We start from the raw sequence: 21,942 nt of genomic DNA, 5'->3' as shown, positions 1-21,942 counted from the left end.
TTCAAGGTTAGTGATTCATTTTCTCTTTCTGCTTTTTGTGAATGCTACATTTCGCTGGAAAATGGCTGTGCTTATTGTGGTTTGGTGGAGACCTAACATAATGGTTTGTTGTGCTTTTCTGAAAAGCATATTTGAAATCGGACACTTTGGTGGGATTAACAACAAGATGAACTTTAAAATGAAAAAATATGTTTTAGGAATTGTAATTATGAGGTTTCTGTGGTTTGAATTTGGCGCCCTCCATTTTCACTGGTAGTTGTCATATCGATCCCGTTAGCGGGGTTGCAGCCATAACAAGTTAAAGTACTGAGTAAAGGGTCTATATACTTATGCAAAATGTGATTTCAGTTTATTTTTAAAACATGTGCAAACATCTCTAAAAACATGTTTTGGCTTTGTCATTATGGGGTAGTGTGTGTAGATTGATGAAGAAAAAAACGATTCAATCAATTTTCGAATAAGGTTGTAATGTAACAAAATGTGGAAAGTCAAGGCGTCTGAATAATTTCCAAATGCACTGTACATCTACAGAAATAAAACAGATCCTGCTTCTGTTGCCTGTGAGTGTTTAATAGCCTACTGATTCCATGAGCACCAAGCCTCATGCAAACACATGGGATAAACAAAATCACAGTCTGTTTTTAAATCTTTGCTATACTGTATTAAAGGCTTAACACTTTTTCGTGAGAACAAAAAAGGTAATTTATTTAGTGTTTACACTCTTCCAAGTTTTATTTATAATAACCCTCCTATTTCTTGATCTCCTTATTGCTATTATTAATAATAAGTCCTGTCATTATCATTAGTATCATTACTTAAGGCCTATATTTCAATAGCCTACAGTACTTACAGGCTACTGTATCAATTAGTCATTCTATCGTTCATGTCTTCACACAGTAAGAGTAATTCATGACTTGAAATGCAATCAAGCATTTTAGTTTTAAAATAAAACAAAGCGATCCATGAATAATTGGACTAAACAATAGTTTACGTAAACCATTCATTTCGGCAATTGCATTCACAAACACATACAACTGTTCTTAGTCCTTGCTATAATAAAGGCTTAGCAAAGGGTTGGAAACTTTCCGGTAAATTTCCAGAATTTTTCCTAACATATGCCATGGGAAGTTAACCCCGGACATTTGGGGAAATTTCCTTAAATTCATTGAAAATGTTAGCTTATAACAGTGAACCTTTTTTGTGGGATACACAAGGCAATTCTAGTTCTTGTGGGATATTTTGGTTAAACTATCCCCAATTCAATGGAATTGCAACCCTCTGCATGAACAGTGCATTACTCCTTCACGTGCAGTGCACTCTTCCATCACATGTGCAGCTGATCATCAAGATATTGCACAATAATGAGACACTATAGAGCCCACACTACTACACTGTCTGAGCCAAGGACTACATGCTTTCTGGTAAGTTTTGATTACAATACTGGGTGGGGTGAATATATTTTATGACATACATTATTTTTTGTGAAGTAGTAAATAGTAGGCTACAGCAAAGTGTGTGTAAATAATTTCTAACTTGTTAACAATTTGCTAGTTAGTTTTTGATTCCGATGTGGGTTTTCGCTTGCTTGAGCCTGCATACGGAGGAGTGTTAATTCACCTGTTTCCATACATGTTTCATTTTAAAACATTTACCTTACAAAGGAGTTGTTTAATCTAATGACAACTATTTCTGTACATGGAATTGTATTTGGTTTTATTACTCATTTTATTCTAATCTTTACAGGAAAATGCCACAGCACTATCTGACGTGTGGTGACATTTCACTGCAGCTAATGTAGAAGGAAAAGCTATGTACATTTGCAAATACTGTGCCAAATCACATGAAGAACGCAACAAAGATGCCAAATCATTCAGCCAAGTGCATAAAGTTCCCTCAGCGCTCACAACCTCTGACAAAAGTCCCTCTACTTCTATTTTAGGTGAAAATGATGAATCTGACAGCTCATGGTCCTCCTGGAATCAGAAGTATTTTTTGACTCAATGGAGGAACCTATTCAGAGAAATGCAGATGAATGTCTTGCTCGAGCTGTGTATGCAACTGGTTCACCTCTGATGCTCACAGGCAATGTGTATTGGAAGAGATTTCTGAATGTTCTTTGCCCAGCATACACCCCTCCAACCAGACATGCTTTATCTACTCATTTGCTGGACGGAGAGTTCAAGTGAAGGTCAAGCAAATCAGAGAAAGCAGACTGTATTGCAAACATCTGATGGGTGGTCAAATGTTTGTGGGCAAAGAATAATCATCTACATCATCTCCACCCCTCAACCAGTATTCTACAAGAGCACAGACACAAGGGACAACAGACACACCCGTCTCTACATTGCAGATGAGTTGAAAGCAGTCAAATGACCTTGGACCACTCAAGGTATTTGCACTGGTGACAGACAATGCTGAGAACTTGAAGGCTGCTTGGTCTAAAGTAGAGTCCTACCCTCACATCACACCCATTGATGTGCTGCTCATGCATTGAATCTGCTCCCCAAGGACATCATGGATACACTCTACAAGAGAGCCAAGGAACTGGTTAGGTATGTGAAGGGTCATCAAGTTATAGCAGCAATCTACGTCACCAAGCATGAGAAGAATAAGATCACCACATTGAAGCTGCCCAACACCCGTTGGGGTGGTGTTGTCATCATGTTTGACAGTCTCCTGGAGGGGAAGGAGTCTCTGAAGAGGACCCTCCTAGATTATGTATTTTGGGAGTGGTAAGCAAGCCTGAAACCTATATCAGTAGCCATTGCACGGATTGAGGGAGACAATGCCATCCTGTCTGATGTTCAGACTCTGCTTGCAGATGTTAGAGAAGAAATCCGTACTGCCCTGCCCACTTCACTGTTGCTCCAAGCAGAGGAAACTGCAGTTCTGAAATACATCATAAAGCGTGGACTTCTGCCTGAAGCCCATACGCCACAGCGTACATGTTGGACCCCAAGTATGCTGGCAAGAGCATCCTGTCTGATGCAGAGATTAACCAGGCCTATGGTGTCATCACTACCGTGTCTTGCCACCTTGGCCTGGATGAGGGCAACGTTCTTGGCAGTCCGGCGAAGTACACTTCCAAGCAAGGGCTTGGGGATGGAGATGCAATATGGCAGTCGTGCCAACATATCTCATCGGCCACCTGGTGGAAGGGACTGAGCCGTCCTCAACAAGGTTGGAAAGTGACAGTGAAGATAGGGCATCAGAGTCTGATGCTCAAGATGTGGACATTGAGGAGGTCCAGGGAGAAGACATGGAATCCTGAGAGGAAGACGACCAAAGCTTTCATTTCTAGACCATCATTTTACAGATGTATGTTGAAAACGCTTTTTTGAGAGATGCGATGGATTATTGGGGACCATTCAATATTCTCTTTTGTAGTTCAGGGAAATCCCATGTTAAGGGTCAACTCATTTAATTCAAGTTCAATTCGTAACTAATTACTTCATTTGTTTCTATTGGAAGGATTTAGTGATTGGCAATTATGTTCGTCTCCATATGATATGGTAAATAGATAAAATGCAAAAAACATCTACATTTAAATGGTATTAATATAAATTTGCATATACAGTTGAAGTCAGAAGTTTACACAAACTTTGGAGGAGTAATTAAAACAAGTTTTCCAACCACTCCACAAATGTCTTGTTAACAACATATCGTTTTGGCAAGTCGGTTAGGACATTACTTTGTGAATGGCAAGTCATTTTTACAACAATTGTTTACAGACAGATTATTTCCCTGTATCACAATTCCAGTGGGTCAGAAGTTTACATGCACTAAGTTGACTGTGCATTTAAACAGCTTGGAAAATTCCAGAAAATTATGTCATGGCTTTAAAAGCCATAAAAAAAGCAAGACTACGATTTGCAACTGCACATGGGGACAAAGATTGTACTTTTTGGAGAAATGTCCTCTGGTCTGATGAAACAAAAAAAGAACTGTTTGGCCATAATAGAAAATATGTGGGCAGAACTGAAAAAGCGCGTGCGAGCAAGGAGGCCCACAAACCTGACTCAGTTACATCAGCTCTGTCAGGAGGAATGGGCCAAAATTCACCCAACTTATTGTGGGACCCTACCCGAAACGTTTCACCCAAGTTAAACCATTTAAAAGGCAATGCTACCAAATACTAATTGAGTGTATGAAAACTTCTGACCCACTGGGAATGTGACAAAAGAAATAAAAGCTGAAAAAAATAATTCTCAACTATTATTCTCACATTTCACATTCTTAAAATAAAGTGATGATCCAAACTGACCTAAGACAGGGAATTTTTACTATGATTAAATGTCAGGAATTGTGAAAAACTGAGTTTAAATGTATTTAGCTAAGGTGTATGTAAACGTCAACTGTATTTCCGTTAATTCCCACGGAAAGTTTTCACCTCTCAAAATTCCCCAAAATGTGCAACCCTGTAAAGGCTTATAATTTAGTGGTTTACACAGTTCCAAATGGTCAGAAAATTATATGCTAATCTAACGGCCCTTCTTTGGACACTGCACTAACAAACCTCCAAACGAGCTTCAATGCCATACAACACTCATTCCGAGTTCTCCAACTGCTTTTAAGTGCATGCTCTTCAACTGATTGCTGCCCGCACCCTCCCGCCCGACTAGCATCACTACTCTGGACAGGTCTGACCTAGAACACAGTGGGGCAAAAAAGTATTTAGTCAGCCACCAATTGTGCAAGTTCTCCCACTTAAAAAGATGAGGCCTGTAATTATCATAGGTACACTTTAACTGACAGACAAATAGAGAAGAAAAAAATCCAGAAAATCACATTGTAGGATTTTTAATGAATTTATTTGAAAATTATGGTGGAAAATAAAGTATTTAGTCAATAACAAAAGTTTCTCAATACTTTGTTATATACCCTTTGTTGGCAATGACAGAGGTCAAACGTTTTCTGTAAGTCTTCACAAGGTTCACACACACTGTTGCTGGTGTTTTGGCCCATTCCTCCATGCAGATCTCCTCTAGAGCAGTGATGTTTTGGGGCTGTTGCTGGGCAACACAGACTTTCAACTCCCTCCAAAGATTTTCTATAGGTTTGAGATCTGGAGACTGGCTAGGCCACTCCAGGACCTTGAAATGCTTCTTACGAAGTCACTCCTTCGTTGCCGGGCGGTGTGTTTGGGATCATTGTCATGCTGATTTTTTTTTTCTCATTGTGTCATAGTTGAAGTGTACCTATGATGAAAATTACAGGCCTCATCTTTTTAAGTGGGAGAACTTGCACAATTGGTGGCTGACTAAATACTTTTTTGCCTCACTGTATATGTGGACAACTACAAATACATAGGTGTCTCGTTAGACTGTAAACTCTCCTTCCAGACTCGCATTAAGCATCTCCAATCCAAAATTCAATCTAGAATCTTCTTCCTATTTCGCAACAAAGCATCCTTCACTCATGCTGCCAAACATACCCTCGTAAAACTGACTACCCTACTGATCCTTGACTTCGGCGATGTCATTTACAAAATTGCCCCCTACATCCAGCAAATTGGATGTAGTCTATCACAGTGCCATCCGTTTTGTCACCAAAGCCCCATATACTACCCACCACTGCGACCCGTATGCTCTCGTTGGCTGGACCTCACTACATAATCGTCACCAAACCCACTGGCTCCAGGTCATCTATAAGTCTATGCTAGGTAAAGCTCCACCTTATCTCAGCTCACTGGTCACCATAGCAACATCCACCCATAGCACGCGCTCCAGCAGGTATATTGCACTGGTCATCCCCAAAGCCTTTCCTTCCAGGTCTCTGCTGCCAGTGACTGGAACGAATTGCAAAAGTCACTGAAACTGGAGACTTATATCTCCCTCTAACTTTAAGCATCAGCTGTAAGAGCAGCTTACCAATCACTGTACCTGTACTTGAGGTCGACCTATTATGATTTTTCAACGCCAATACCGATTATTGGACGACCAAAAAAGCCGATACCGATTAAATCGGCTGATTTAAAAAAATATATATTTTATAATAATGACAATTACAACAATACTGAATGAACACTTATTTTAACTTAATACATCAATCAAATCAATTTAACCCCAAATAAATAATGAAACATGTTAAATTTGGTTTAAATAATGCTAAAACAAAGTGTTGGAGAAGAAAGTAAAAGTGCAATATGTGCCAAATAAAAAAGCTAACGTTTCAGTTCCTTGCTCAGAGCATGAGAACATATGAAAGCTGGTGGTTCCTTTTAACAAGAGTCTTCAATATTCCCAGGTAAGAAGTTTTAGGTTGAAGTTATTATAGGAATTATAGGACTATTTCCCTCTCTACCATTTGTATTTCATTAACCTTTGACTATTGGATGTTCTTATAGGCACTTTAGTATTGCCAGTGTAACAGCATAGCTTCCGTCCCTCTCCTCGCTCCTCCCTGGGCTCGAACCAGAAACACAACGACAACAGCCAACCTCGAAGCAGTGTTACCCATGCAGAGCAAGGGAAACAACCACTGCAAGGCTCAGAGCGAGTGACGTTTGAAACGCTATTAGCGCGCGCTAACTGGCTAGCCATTTCACTTCGGTTACACCAGCCTCATCTCGGGAGTTGATAGGCTTGAACTCATAAACAACGCAATGCTTGACGCACAACGAAGAGCTGCTGGCAAAACTCACAAAAGTGCTGTTTGAATGAATGTTTACTTCTGCCTACCACCCCTCAGTCAGATACTTAGATACTTGTATGCAACGCAGGACATGCTAGATAAACTAGTAATATCACCAACCATGTGTAGTTAACTAGTGATTGATTGTTTTTTATAAGATAAGTTTAACGCTAGCTAGCAACTTACCTTGGCTTACTGCATTCACGTAACAGGCAATCCTTGTGGATTGTAACGAGAGGCAGGTGGTTATAGCTTTGGACTAGTTAACTGTAAGGTTGCAAGATTGGATCCCCCGAGCTGACAAGGTGAAAATCTGTCGTTCTGCCCCTGAACGAGGAAGTTAACCCACCGTCATTGAAAATAAGACTGTGTTCTTAACTGACTTGCCTAGTTAAATAAATTGGCGCACAAAAATACAGATTTCCGATTGTTATGAAAACTTGAAATCGGCCCTAATTAATAGGCCATTCCGATTAATCGGTCGACCCCTAACCTGTACACAAACAATCTGTAAATAGCACACCCGACTACCTCATCCCAATATTGTTACTTATCCTCTTGCTCTTTTGCACCCCAGTATCTCTATTCTCTACTTGTACATCATCAACTGCACATCTATCATTCCAGCGTTAATGCTAAATTGTATTTTTTTTTACCTCCATGGCCTATTTATTGCCTTACTCTTACTCCCTACTCTTCTACATTTTCACACACTGTACATAGTCAATAACACAATAGCAAAATCTATGTGTAACTGTTGTTTTGTCGCGCTGCTTTGCTTTATCTTGGCCAGGTCGCAGTTGTAAATGAGAACTTGTTCTCAACTGGCCTACCTGGTTAAATAAAGGTCATATATATTTATTTATTTTAAACAGCAACTGTTTGGCATAACTCTTTACCTTCTTTTTCTTGATATCCAGTATTTTTCACAACTAAGTCAAATTTATTGCACACATCCCACTTACCCTTTACCTCCTGAGCAATCAGTAAACGTTCACACAGACAATTGCAGTTATTATTTTTTTTAAACAGCACAGCAAGTCTTAGCATGGCCCAGCACAATCAAATCAATTGCAGTCGGACTCTAGAATTTGTGTCTTAATAATTTCATCAAAGCAACAAACTAAATTTGATTTGATTAAAATACGTAGGATGTGTCTATATGGAAAAATACACGTTTTAAAATTTCTACCAATCGATTAGTCTAAAGACAACTCAGTTGATCAAGATGTTTTATTTATTTAAAAAAATGTTTGTCAGGTACAGCCCTAGTGTTGGTGTGTAACCTATTCACAGTAACCAGGGCCATAGATATGGCTCCCTATGTACATTATTACTAGCGAACAGACACGGTCACAGTACACTGAAGTCAAATGGAGGAATTAGAAAGATCGATCAACTATGTCCATGCCATTGTAATCAATGTAGGTTGTACTGTGTAAACTATAACATGATCGACAAACTGCTCCAGACAAGTAAATACACAGTGAAGTGAACCTATTTCACTCAGGAGAAGCAAACCATTTGTCAAAACCAGCCGAGGTAGAAAGAAACCTTGAGGAGGAAGAGGGCCTTCCCACGAATAGGACAGCCTAGCTGGCACGCCTCCACTGGACCTCAGCCAATCCCCACAGGACCTCTAAACGATAGGAAGTAGCTGCCGGTTGCTATGGGAACAGTGTAGGAAACCATACAAATGGTCATTTGTCCAAAGCTCTGGGAGCAGGAAGAATGAACCATTGTTGTTCCTGAGGCAGGGGCTATCCCACACACTAGGAGTGTATCCCAGATGGGACCCTATTCACTATGGGCCCTGGTCAAAAGTAGTTATACTAAAAGGGAATATGGTGCAATTTGGGATGTATCCAGGGTCTATTGGGAGTCTGGCTCAATCAAGGTGATTCAGTAGCCACAAGATGTCAGGGTGGGAATGCAATGAAGGCATGGTACAAGCCAACTTCATTGACAGACCAGGTAGGTGAGGTCACTGCAGTGTGCAATACAACAGCTGGGTTTACACTACTCAATGAGACGGATCTCGCTTTGAACCTTATCACTGCAAAATAAGATAAGAACTTCCTTTTTTCTCTCTCCATGAAGTAGTACCTATTATAATCTCCAAGCCCAAACGTCACAAGCAGGTTATGATGGCCACTGTTAGAACATTACACTTCAGTATACAGTCAAACAGTTGAACTAATGCTTTGTCAAAACCAATCGAAAATTCTAATTTCTGAATGTGGCAAGGTACTGGTCTAGTTAGCACCTCAAAGGAAAGTGATTTACTTGTAGGAAACAGAAGCGTGTTCTTACCTCGTCATCCTCCTTCTCCTCCTCCTCCTCCTCCTCCTCCTCACTATCTTTTCCTTCCTTGTCCTCCTCCTCGTCACTGCTGGATGATTCTAAGATCTCGCTCATGTCCATCTTCCAACTGTCAGGGACCACCTTGGTTTTGAGGAAATGCACTGCCTCGTCCAACCCTGGGAATAGCCAGAGGAAGTCAAGAGTTACAGGTACATTTTAGGTCAATTCAGTTGACTTGGACAACACATTCCTCCATAGGAATGCCCATTCAGTTCTTGAACTAACTGGAGTTGAGCTCCCTAGATGAGCCATCCTTACCGTTCCTCGATGAGAACTCAGCTTTAGAGAGGCTGTCCATGTTCACTTCATGGATCTCCTTTCTTGCCACAGTGCGACTGAAAAAAACAACAACATCTAAATGCACGTGCACTCAGCTACAATGTTACCAATTCTGAGAATACTACAATAGTAAAAAGACATGCATATTTACATTGCTCTTGGTTAGAAAATGTATGACGGGGCAAATATCAAACAAGACAATGTTTGTAAACTAACCAGAATTTCCTTAACTCTACGACACAAGAGTAGGATGAACAATGCTTACAATTTGGAGTCTGCAAATGATCTCACTAAACATTGGTCTTTCTTGACTGTCAGGTCATCATTGCAGCTGGGTGATATCACCTAGACAGAACCAATAAAGGGAAATTCAGGCGCAATTGCAAATAGTGCAGGGCAATATATTGTGAATACCGGTATGGATCCACATACCATCTATGAAGGTATTTTTATACAGTGCTCAATAAATCAAAAGTTCAACAAGTTGGACAACGTCACTGTCAGTTTCTTCGTAGTTTGGATGAGAACAAAACCATCAGAATAGAGAATCATTAAAATCACTTAGAATTCATGTTGCCACCATTCTAGAGTCATGCACTACTCATAAGTCGTATTTAGAACAGAAAACAAAGTCAAATATGAGAAAAATAAATTGTCTTTATCACCCAGTCCTAATATCAAAAGAGGAATTGTGCTAGAAGAACCAAAGGCCAAGGAGGGTTATAATCCATTTGCTTTCAGTTTCATAATGGGTTCCATTTTTCAAGTGGTTGTATAAACCAGTAGTTTCCAACCTTTTTTGAACCGTGGCACACCTTAATGGGATCAAAAATCTATATTTTTTTTAAAGATTAAAATGGGGTTCATCGGCACCCCATGATAGTTAATTTGTGTGTACATTTTTAAGAGTGTTCTGCGAATCTGTGCTGGAAATGTAAAAAAGTGTGCGCCGGTAAAATAAGTCTTTAGTTTTGAATAGTTTGGAGATGAGCGGTTTTCTGCTTTGTAAAAGGACAACCACAGACACAAAGCGATGTTTGTTTCTTTTGTGGAACAGCATAGCCTAGTCAGACATGCCTGTGGTAATGGTTGTCACAAATAAAGTAATATTATACAAATTACTCATGACTTGCTCTCCTCAAATGATACAAATGTAACAGCCTGAGCACACCTGACTTGAAACAATGATACAGATGTAACCATGTGCTATTCAATGTATTATCTGAGCACTGGTGCTCCCAAGTCAAAATTCCATAGTTCACCATATATATATATATATAAGAGAGAGAGTGAGACAGGCAGAGAGCGCGAGAGCGCGAGCGAGCGAGAGCGAGCGCGACAGCCAGAGAGAGCGAGCGCCAGACAGACAGGCAGAGAGAGCGAGCGCCAGACAGACAGGCAGAGAGAGCGAGCGCCAGACAGACAGGCAGAGAGCGCGAGCGCCAGACAGACAGGCAGAGAGCGCGAGCGCCAGACAGACAGGCAGAGAGCGCGAGCGCCAGACAGACAGGCAGAGAGCGCGAGCGCCAGACAGACAGGCAGAGAGCGCGAGCGCCAGACAGACAGGCAGAGAGAGCGAGCGCCAGACAGACAGGCAGAGAGAGCGAGCGCCAGACAGACAGGCAGAGAGAGCGAGCGCCAGACAGACAGGCAGAGAGAGCGAGCGCCAGACAGACAGGCAGAGAGAGCGAGCGCCAGACAGACAGGCAGAGAGAGCGAGCGCCAGACAGACAGGCAGAGAGAGCGAGCGCCAGACAGACAGGCAGAGAGAGCGAGCGCCAGACAGACAGGCAGAGAGAGCGAGCGCCAGACAGACAGGCAGAGAGAGCGAGCGCCAGACAGACAGGCAGAGAGAGCGAGCGCCAGACAGACAGGCAGAGAGAGAGCGAGCGCCAGACAGACAGGCAGAGAGAGAGCGAGCGACAGGCAGAGAGAGCGAGCGACAGGCAGAGAGAGCGAGCGACAGGCAGAGAGAGCGAGCGCCAGACAGACAGGCAGAGAGAGCGAGCGCCAGACAGACAGGCAGAGAGAGCGAGCGCCAGACAGACAGGCAGAGAGAGCGAGCGCGACAGCCAGAGAGAGCGAGCGCGACAGCCAGAGAGAGCGAGCGCGACAGCCAGAGAGAGCGAGCGCGACAGCCAGAGAGAGCGAGCGCGACAGCCAGAGAGCGAGCGCCACAGCCAGAGAGAGCGAGCGCGACAGCCAGAGAGAGCGAGCGCGACAGCCAGAGAGAGCGAGCGCGACAGCCAGAGAGAGCGAGCGCGACAGCCAGAGAGAGCGAGCGCGACAGCCAGAGAGAGCGAGCGCGACAGCCAGAGAGAGCGAGCGCGACAGCCAGAGAGAGCGAGCGCGACAGCCAGAGAGAGCGAGCGCGACAGCCAGAGAGAGCGAGCGCGACAGCCAGAGAGAGCGAGCGCGACAGCCAGAGAGAGCGAGCGCGACAGCCAGAGAGAGCGAGCGCGACAGCCAGAGAGAGGCAGAGAGCGCGACAGCCAGAGAGAGGCAGAGAGAGCGACAGGCAGAGAGAGCGCGAGAGCCAGAGAGATCGAGAGAGAGCGACAGGCAGAGAGAGCGACAGGCAGAGAGAGCGCGAGAGCCAGAGAGATCGAGAGAGAGCGACAGGCAGAGAGAGCGAGAGCCCATTTTAATGCTTATTTATGTTCCCTTGTGTACTTTAACCATTTGTACATCGTTACAACACTGCATATATACACACACATGACATTTGTAATGTCTTTATTCTTTTGTCCTCATACGTGCTACCTATATCCCCCCAATAGAATCCCCATACTTTAACGATGACAGCTTCTCCATCCTAGAGGGGGAGATCAACCATTTCCAGGCCCAAGGACATGTACTAGTCTGTGCCAACCTAAATACCAGAACTGGACAAGTACCTGACACCCTCAGCACACATGGGGACAAACACCTACCTGGAGTTGACAGCATTCCCTCCCCCACATGCTCCCCTAGACACAACTACAACAACATAACCAACAAAAATGGGTCACAACTCCTGTTGCTCTGTCGGATGTTGAGCATGGACATAGTCAATGGTAGGCGTCGAGGGGACTCCTATGGTAGGTAGACCTATAGCTCATCTCTTGGCAGTAGTACGGTAGAATACTTTATCACTGATCTCAAAAGGACCGGAATAATATTAATAAATGTTATAGATGGAAGGAAAGTGGTGTGGAAAAGTACCAAAAAACTATTTGGCAACAAACTCAATCCCTTCTAGACAAAATGTTTCACTGTGAAACGTTTGACCACTCAGCTTGCCTGTCAAATCTAAAAATCACTAGTGAACAACAACGGAAAATGGTTTGATGAAGACTGCAAAAACCTAGGAACAAAACAGAAACCTATCCAACCAAAAACAGAGACCCTGAGCCTCGCCTTCACTATGGTGAATCACTAAAACAATAGACACACACAACGGAAAAAGGAACAGCACATCAGAAACGTAATTGAAGAATCCATGGAATCTAACCACTAATAGGAAAACTCTAAACAAACACGAAGAGTTATCTATCCAAAACGAAGATGGATAAACCACCAATATTTTTGGCTCTATGATCATATACAAATCTTAGAATCAACTATTAAAGACTACTAGAACTCACTGGATTCTCCAATTACATTGAATGAACTACAGGACAAAATACAAACCCTACAACCCAAAAAGGCCTGTGGTGTTGATGGTATCCTAAATGAAATGATAAAATATACAGACCACAAATTGCAATTGACTATACTTGATCATCCTTGGCTCTGGCATCTTCCCCAATATTTGGAACCAAGGACTTATCACCACAATCTACAAAAGTGGAGACAAATTTGACCCCAACAACTACCGTGGGATCTGCGTCAACAGCAACCTTGGGAAAATCCTTTGCATTACCATTAACAGCAGACTCGTACATTTCCTCAGCGATGAACGAATGTGAAATGTACTTCTTACCAAGTTATCGTACGACAGACAACATATTCACCATACGAGAGAGAGAGCGAGCGAGAGACCCCGACAGGCAGAGAGAGAGAGAGAGACCCCGACAGGCAGAGAGCGAGAGACCCCCACAGGCAGAGAGAGAGACTCCAGAGTCTGTGCATGATGTGACTTACCAGGGCCAGGTACCAGGATGTCCGGTCTGTCCCAGACTGAATACTGGCCACTTTACCCAGCAGGTCATCATTTAGCCTCCTCCTATCCTCACTGTCGTCATCACTGGACGACGACTCCTTGTCATCGTTCGCACTGAGGGGTTGAACAAGGGGACTACGTCAGAACAGAATCTTTCATCTCAGTCAGAAGCTTCTATCTACAGAGCTCTATAGCAGCTCAACACTATCAAACACAGGCCTATATTGGAGCCAGTTACAAATGTCATTTAACAGTCACATTTTGTTAAACTTGATCATAATTGGTAATGGGAACATGCCCAGGTATCGAACTATGTCGTTGTATTTTTTATTTTTTTTACCTTTATTTAACTAGGCAAGTCAGTTAAGAACAAATACTTATTTTCAATGACGGCCTAGGGTTAACTGCCTCTTCAGGGGCAGAACGACAGATTTGTATCTTGTCAGCTCGGTGGTTTGAACTTGCAACCTTCCGGTTACTAGTCCAACGCTCTAACCACTAGGCTACGCTGCCGCCCCGTGCGTGAGAAAAGGATTCAGAGACCTTTTCCACATTGTTACGTTACAGCCTCATTCTAAAATTGATTTAAAAACATTCTCAATCTACACACAATATCCCATAAAAACAAAGCAAAGACAGGTTTTTAGAAATGTTGCAAGTTTATTCAAAATAAACTGAAATATCACATTAACATAAGTATTTAGACCCTTTACCTTTGTTAAAGCACCTTTGGCAGTGATTATGGCCTCGACTCTTCTTGGGTATGACCCTACAAGCTTGACACCTTACTTGGGGAGTCACAACTATTCTTCCCTGCAGAACGTCTCAATCTCTGTCAAGTTGGATGGGGAGCATCATTGCACAGCTATTTTTAGGTCTCTCAAGAGATGTTCAATAGGGTTCAAGTCCGGGCTCTGGCTGGACCACTCAATAACATTCATAGACTTGTCCCGAAGCCACTCCTGTGTGGGTCATTAGGGTCATTGCCGTGTTGTAAAGTGAACCTTTACCCCAGTCTGAGGTCCTGAGCACTCTGGAGCAGGTTTTCATCAAAGATCTGTACTTTGCGCCGTTCGTCTTTACCTAAATGCTGACTAGGTCTCCCAGTCGATGCCGATGAAAAACACCACCATAGCATGCTGCTGCCACCACTATGCTTCACCGTAGAGACAGTGCCAGGTTTCTACCAGACGTGATGCTTGGCATTCAGGCCAAAGAGTTTGATCTTGGTTTCATCAGACCAGATAATCTGGTTTCTCATGGTCAGAGTCCTTTAGGTACCTTTTGGCAAACTCCAAGTGGACTGCCATGAGCCTTTTCCTGAGGAGTGGCTTCCGTCTGGCCACTCTACCATAAAGGCCTGATTGGTGGAGTGCTGCAGAGATGGTTGTCCTTCTGGAAGGTTCTCCCATCTCCACAGAGGAACTCTGGAGCTCAGTCAGAGTGACCATCCGGTTCTTGGTCACCTCCCTGACCAAGAATGTCAATGGATGTCCCCCAATTGCTCAGTTTTGCAGAGCGGCAAGCTCTTGTAAGAGTCTTGCTGGTCCCAAAGTTCATCCATTTAAGGATGGAGTCCACTGTGTTCTTGGAAACCTTCAACGCTGCAGAAATGTTTTTGGTACCCATACCCAGATAGGTGCCCCGACACCATCCTGTCTCAGAGTTCTACGGACAACTCCTTTGACCTCATGGCTTGGTTTTTGCTCTGACATGCACTGTCAACTGTGGGACCTTACATAGACAGGTTTGTGCATTTTCAAATCATGTCCAATCAACTGAATTTACCACAGGTGGACTCCAATGAAGTTGAAACATCAAGGGAAACAGGATGTACCTGGGTCCAATTTCAAGTCTCATTACAAAGGGTCTGAATACTTATGTAAATAAGGTATTGCAGTATATTTTGTCATTGTTTGCTTTGTCATTACGGGGTATTGTGTGTAGATTGCTGAGATTTTTATTTAAATCAATCCCAGAAAAAGTCTGTAATGTAACAAAATGTGGATAAAGGGGGTCTGAAAATGTGTATAATGACCATTTTTGAATGGACACAGCAGAGCATCTACAGAAGCATGTTTGCATATTAAAATCTTACTGGGAAATGTAAGCGGTAGTGCAGGTTAGGTCATCAAACCGTATCAAAAGAAAGAACACAGTGGTACCATATGGCCCACTGCAGGGCAGCACTTAAAAAAAACTCCACTCAAACTTTTGGGGTCATTTTCCCATTAGTCCACTGTTGATATGCTTAACACCCCGGCAGTCCTACAATCTAAGCTAGATGCCCTCAATCTCACACAAATCATCAAGGAACCCACCAGGTACAACCCTAAATCTGTAAACAAGGGCACCCTCATAGACGTCATCCTGACCAACTGGCCCTCCAAATACACCTCCGCTGTCTTCAACCAGGATCTCAGCGATCACTGCCTCATTGCCTGTATCCGCTACGGAGCCGCAGTCAAACGACCACCCCTCATCACTGTCAAACGCTCCCTAAAACACTTCTGTGAGCAGGCCTTTCTAATCGACCTGGCCCGGGTATCCTGGAAGGACATTGACCTCATCCCGTCAGTTGAGGATGCCTGGTCATTCTTTAAAAGTAACTTCCTCACCATTTTAGATAAGCATGCTCCGTTCAAAAAATGCAGAACCAAGAACAGATATAGCCCTTGGTTCACTCCAGACCTGACTGCCCTCGACCAGCACAAAAACATCCTGTGGCGGACTGCAATAGCATCGAATAGTCCCCGCGCTATGCAACTGTTCAGGGAAGTCAGGAACCAATACACGCAGTCAGTCAGGAAAGCTAAGGCCAGCTTCTTCAGGCAGAAGTTTGCATCCTGTAGCTCAAACTCCAAAAAGTTCTGGGACACTGTGAAGTCCATGGAGAACAAGAGCACCTCCTCCCAGCTGCCCACTGCACTGAGGCTAGGTAACACGGTCACCACCGATAAATCCTTGATAATCGAAAACTTCAACAAGCATTTCTCAACGGCTGGCCATGCCTTCCGCCTGGCTACTCCAACCTCGGCCAACAGCTCCGCCCCCCCCGCAGCTACTCGCTCAAGCCTCTCCAGGTTCTCCTTTACCCAAATCCAGATAGCAGATGTTCTGAAAGAGCTGCAAAACCTGGACCTGTACAAATCAGCTGGGCTTGACAATCTGGACCCTCTAGTTCTGAAACTATCCGCCACCATTGTCGCAACCCCTATTACCAGCCTGTTCAACCTCTCTTTCATATCGTCTGAGATCCCCAAGGATTGGAAAGCTGCCGCAGTCATCCCCCACTTCAAAGGGGGAGACACCCTGGACCCAAACTGTTACAGACCTATATCCATCCTGCCCTGCCTATCTAAGGTCTTCGAAAGCCAAGTCAACAAACAGGTCACTGACCATCTCGAATCCCACCGTACCTTCTCCGCTGTGCAATCTGGTTTCCGAGCCGGTCACGGGTGCACCTCAGCCACGCTCAAGGTACTAAACGATATCATAACCGCCATCGATAAAAGACAGTACTGTGCAGCCGTCTTCATAGACCTTGCCAAGGCTTTCGACTCTGTCAATCACCGTATTCTTATCGGCAGACTCAGTAGCCTCGGTTTTTCGGATGACTGCCTTGCCTGGTTCACCAATTACTTTGCAGACAGAGTTCAGTGTGTCAAATCGGAGGGCATGCTGTCCGGTCCTCTGGCAGTCTCTATGGGGGTGCCACAGGGTTCAATCCTAGGGCCGACTCTTTTCTCAGTATATATCAATGATGTTGCTCTTGCTGCGGGCGATTCCCTGATCCACCTCTACGCAGGCGACACCATTCTATATACTTCCGGCCCGTCCTTGGACACTGTGCTATCTAACCTCCAAACGAGCTTCAATGCCATACAACACTCCTTCCGTGGCCTCCAACTGCTCTTAAACGCTAGTAAAACCAAATGCATGCTTTTCAACCGTTCGCTGCCTGCACCCGCACGCCTGGCCAGCATCACCACCCTGGATGGTTCCGACCTTGAATATGTGGACATCTATAAGTACCTAGGTGTCTGGCTAGACTGCAAACTCTCCTTCCAGACTCATATCAAACATCTCCAATCGAAAATCAAATCAAGAGTCGGCTTTCTATTCCGCAACAAAGCCTCCTTCACTCACGCCGCCAAACTTACCCTAGTAAAACTGACTATCCTACCGATCCTCGACTTCGGCGATGTCATCTACAAAATTGCTTCCAACACTCTACTCAGCAAACTGGATGCAGTTTATCACAGTGCCATCCGTTTCGTCACTAAAGCACCCTATACCACCCACCACTGCGACTTGTATGCTCTAGTCAGCTGGCCCTCGCTACATATTCGTCGCCAGACCCACTGGCTCCAGGTCATCTACAAGTCCATGCTAGGTAAAGCTCCGCCTTATCTCAGTTCACTGGTCACGATGGCAACACCCATCCGTAGCACGCGCTCCAGCAGGTGTATCTCACTGATCATCCCTAAAGCCAACACCTCATTTGGCCGCCTTTCGTTCCAGTTCTCTGCTGCCTGTGACTGGAACGAATTGCAAAAATTGCTGAAGTTGGAGACTTTTATCTCCCTCACCAACTTCTAACATCTGCTATCTGAGCAATAGCAGATGTTAGAAGTTGGTGAGGGAGATAAAAGCTAACCGAGCGCTGCAGCTGTACATAGTCTATCGGTAAACAGCACACCCATTTTTACCTACCTCATCCCCATACTGTTTTTATTTATTTACTTTTCTGCTCTTTTGCACACCAATATCTCTACCTGTACATGACCATCTGATCATTTATCACTCCAGTGTTAATCTGCAAAATTGTAATTATTCGCCTACCTCCTCATGCCTTTTGCACACAATGTATATAGACTCTTTTTTTTTTCTACTGTGTTATTGACTTGTTAATTGTTTACTCCATGTGTAACTCTGTGTTGTCTGTTCACACTGCTATGCTTTATCTTGGCCAGGTCGCAGTTGCAAATGAGAACTTGTTCTCAACTAGCCTACCTGGTTAAATAAAGGTGAAATAAAAATAATAAAATAAAAAAATACAGTTCTAAAATGTTTTACATGTCAGCAGTCAAGTTTAAGATATTGGACGTGCAAGAAGCAAAACGCATCACATGATGTGGAAAGTGACATGTTGCTTCTTGAAAGTCAAATAACTTGAAAACTTGACATAAAATAATCCAAAGGTTGTTTTTGAGTGGAATTTTGCTTTAAAAGGTTAATTTAGAAGGGTGGGATTGGGGTAAAGGTGAGGATTAAATAAGAGGTAAAGTGAAAGGGTCAACTTACTGAGCCTGAGATGACCTCCTTCCTCCGCGGTTTCCCTTCTTCCCGATGACGGGGGTGCCAAAGTGCTCCGGGTTGGTCAGGGGCAGTTGGTCCAACGTCTAGATAACAACAGAGAGAGATAGAGAGGAGTAAGAAGAGGGAGCGAGAGGAGGAATTTTAATCAACGTATCAAAGAGCAACATAACGGAGAGACCACCAAATCAAATGTCCAAGAAGACAGTCAGGTCAGAAGACCAGTCCTCTTACCTCGCTCTCAGCAAAATGTCTCTCGCCCTTAAGACACAGAGACGTCCTGCGGAGTGTCTTCTCATCTCCATCGTCAAACACTGGAATACAGTGGGAAGCAGTTCCTTTGTAATGTTTACATTTGATATTCATCCAGAACAATTTACAGGAGCAATTAGGATTAAGTGCCATGTTCAAGGGCACTTTGAAAGCGTTTTCACCTACTTGGCTCAGGGATTTGAACCGGCAACCTTTCGGTTACTGGCCCAACACTCTTAACCGGTAGGCTACCTGCCACCAAGATGGTATTTATTTTAAAACACTAACACCAAAGTATACTGCTCCCAAGGATCATAGACAAATAAACTCAGCGAAAAAGAAACGTCCTCTTTCAGGACGCTGTCTTTCAAAGATAACTCGTAAAAATCCAAATATCCAAACAGATCTTCACTGTTTCCCATGCTTGTTTAATGAACCATAAATTATTAATGAACATGCACCTGTGGAACAGTGGTCAAGACACTAACAGCTTACAGACGGTAGGCAATTAAGGTCACAGTTATTAAAACTTAGGACACTAAGAGAGTCCAGTCTACTGACTCTGAAAAACACCAAAAGAAAGATGCCCAGGGTCCCTGTTCATCTGTGTGAACGTGGCATGCAGCAAGGAGGCATGAGGACCGCAGGCAATAAATTGCAATGTCCGTACTGTGAGACGTCTAAGACAGCACGACAGGGAGACAGAACAGACAGCTGATCGTCCTCGTAGTGGCAGACCACGTGTAACACCTGCACAGGATCGGTACATCCGAACATCACACGGGCGTGACAGGTACCGGATGGCAACAACAACTGCCCGAGTTACACCAGGAACGCACAATCCCTCCATCAGTGCTCAGACTGTCCGCAATAGGCTGAGAGAAGCTGGACTGAGGGCTTGTAGGCCTGTCGTAAGGCAGGTCCTCACCAGACATCGCCAGGAAACAACGTTGCCTATGGGCACAAACCCACCGTTGCTGGACCTAACAGGACTGGCAAAAAGTGCTCTTCACTGACGAGTTGCGGTTTTGTCTCACATGAGGTGATGGTTGGATTCGCGTTTATCGTCGAAGGAATGAGCGTTACACCGAGGCCTGCAGGATCGATTTGGAGGTGGAGGGTCGGTCATGGTCTGGGGCGGTGTGTCACAGCATCATCGGACTGAGCTTGTTGGCATTGCAGGCAATCTCAAAGCTGTGCGTTACAGGGAAGACATCCTCCCCCCTCATGTGGTACCCTTCCTGCAGGCTCATCTTGACATGACCCCAGCATGACAATGCCACCAGCCATACTGCTCGTTCTGTGCGTGATTTCCTGCAAGACAGGAATGTCAGTGTTCTGCCTTGGCCAGCAAGTTCCCAGAAAAGTCAGGGAACTTGCAGGTGCCTTGGTAGAAGAGTGGGGTAACATTTCACAGCAAGAACGGGCAAATCTGGTGCAGTCCGTGAGGATATGCACTGCAGTACTTAACACAGCTGGTGGCCACACCAGATACTGACTGTTACTTGTGATTTTGAGAATAGTCAAAACGCAACCAAACAAAGACCTATGTAGTCTACCATTATCAGGTGATAACAGGAGCAGGACTTCTTGTAAACTAGTTTAAGTGTTGTTAAATGAACCTACCCACTGTGTACCAACTGGCGTCTGTAAGTTTGTTGATGGTTGCCTCACTGCAGATCCCCTCTGCACTCTTCACCTCCACTGTGGAGCCCACCTGCAAAAAGATGCCAGGGAGATGAGACAGACCCCTCATATGAGCTGCTCTTACACTCCCATTTTAAAAATAACTCAAAATGGCAACCGTAAAATCTGCAATATGTAACTTTTTGGGCGACCCGACCAAATTCACATAGAAATTAGAGTTTGGAACTAACTGATCTGTTATTGTCATTGAAAGCAAGTCTAAGAAGCGGTAGATCTGTTCTATGTGCAGTATTTATATGCTTCCCGTTCTTAAGTTAGTTTGTGTCTTTTACTTTCAGTTTTATACACCAGCTCAAAACACAATATTTTTGGTTATGGAAAATATATTTCACAGTGGTTTAAGATGATCAAATTATATACACGTCACATGCACTGAATACAACCTTAACGTGAAATGCTTGCTTAGAAGCTCTTAACCAACAATGCAGTACAAGAAATAATTTCCCAAGTAAACTCAAGTAAAAACAATTTTTTACAGGGGGTACCGGTACCGAGTCTGTGTGTGGGTTACAGGTTAGTAGAGGTCATTTGTAAAGTGACTATGCATAGATATTAAACAGCGGGTAGCAGCAGCATAAAAACAGGGGGGGGGGGGGGGGGGGGGTCAATGTAAATAGTCCGGGTGGCCATTTGATTAATTGTTCAGCAGTCTTATGGCTTGGGGTAGAAGCTGTTAAGCCTGGTCCTAGACTTGGCGTTCCGGTACCGCTTGCCGTGCGATAGCAGAGAGAAGTCTATGACGGGTGACTGGAGTCTGACAGTTTTATGGGCTTTCCTCAGACACCGCTTAGTATATTAGGTCCTCTATGGCAGGAAGCTTGGCCCCAGTGAAGTACTGGTTAAGTGTACAGGCCCACTCCACTACAGTCCATCAAGTTTAATGGGGCCCTGTTCAGCCCTCCATTTCCTATAGTCCATGATCAGCTCCTTTGTCTTTATCACATTGAGGGATAAGTTGTCCCAGCACCACATTGCCAGGTCTCGGACTTCCTCCCTATAGGCTGTCTCATCGTTGTCGGTGATCAGGCCTACTACTGTTGTGTCTACAGCAAACTTGATGGTATTGGAGTCGTGGAAGTACAGAACTGGACTAAGCACGCACGCCGAGGGGCCCGTGTTGAGGATCAGCATGTCAGATGTGTTGTTGCCTACCCTTACCACCTGGGGGTGGCCCATCAAAAAGTCCAGGATCCAGTTGCAGAGGTAGGTGTTTAGTTCCAGGGTCCTTAGCTTAGAGATGAGCT

At 44.1% G+C, this 21,942-nt stretch overlaps 1 protein-coding gene across 3 annotated transcripts in view; it reads right to left on the bottom strand.

Annotated features, from left to right (window-relative positions):
* Positions 1-21,942, bottom strand: part of LOC139384202 (AT-rich interactive domain-containing protein 4A-like) — a 48,865-nt gene that overhangs the window by 18,475 nt on the left and 8,448 nt on the right. For all 3 annotated transcript variants that reach the window (XM_071128930.1, XM_071128932.1, XM_071128931.1), the window contains exons 5-11: positions 20,618-20,708; positions 18,974-19,053; positions 18,728-18,825; positions 13,402-13,534; positions 9,542-9,621; positions 9,256-9,332; positions 8,947-9,113 (exon numbers count right to left, since the gene is read on the bottom strand). In XM_071128930.1, the coding sequence (XP_070985031.1) occupies positions 8,947-9,113; positions 9,256-9,332; positions 9,542-9,621; positions 13,402-13,534; positions 18,728-18,825; positions 18,974-19,053; positions 20,618-20,708 (726 nt within the window). The remainder of the gene's footprint in view (positions 1-8,946; positions 9,114-9,255; positions 9,333-9,541; positions 9,622-13,401; positions 13,535-18,727; positions 18,826-18,973; positions 19,054-20,617; positions 20,709-21,942) is intronic.

This window comes from Oncorhynchus clarkii, chromosome 25 (assembly GCF_045791955.1).
Source record: "Oncorhynchus clarkii lewisi isolate Uvic-CL-2024 chromosome 25, UVic_Ocla_1.0, whole genome shotgun sequence".
In the NCBI taxonomy this organism is placed as follows: domain Eukaryota; kingdom Metazoa; phylum Chordata; class Actinopteri; order Salmoniformes; family Salmonidae; genus Oncorhynchus; species Oncorhynchus clarkii.
Note: the sequence above shows the minus strand (reverse complement) of the source record. Positions and strands in the feature narration are given on the sequence as shown.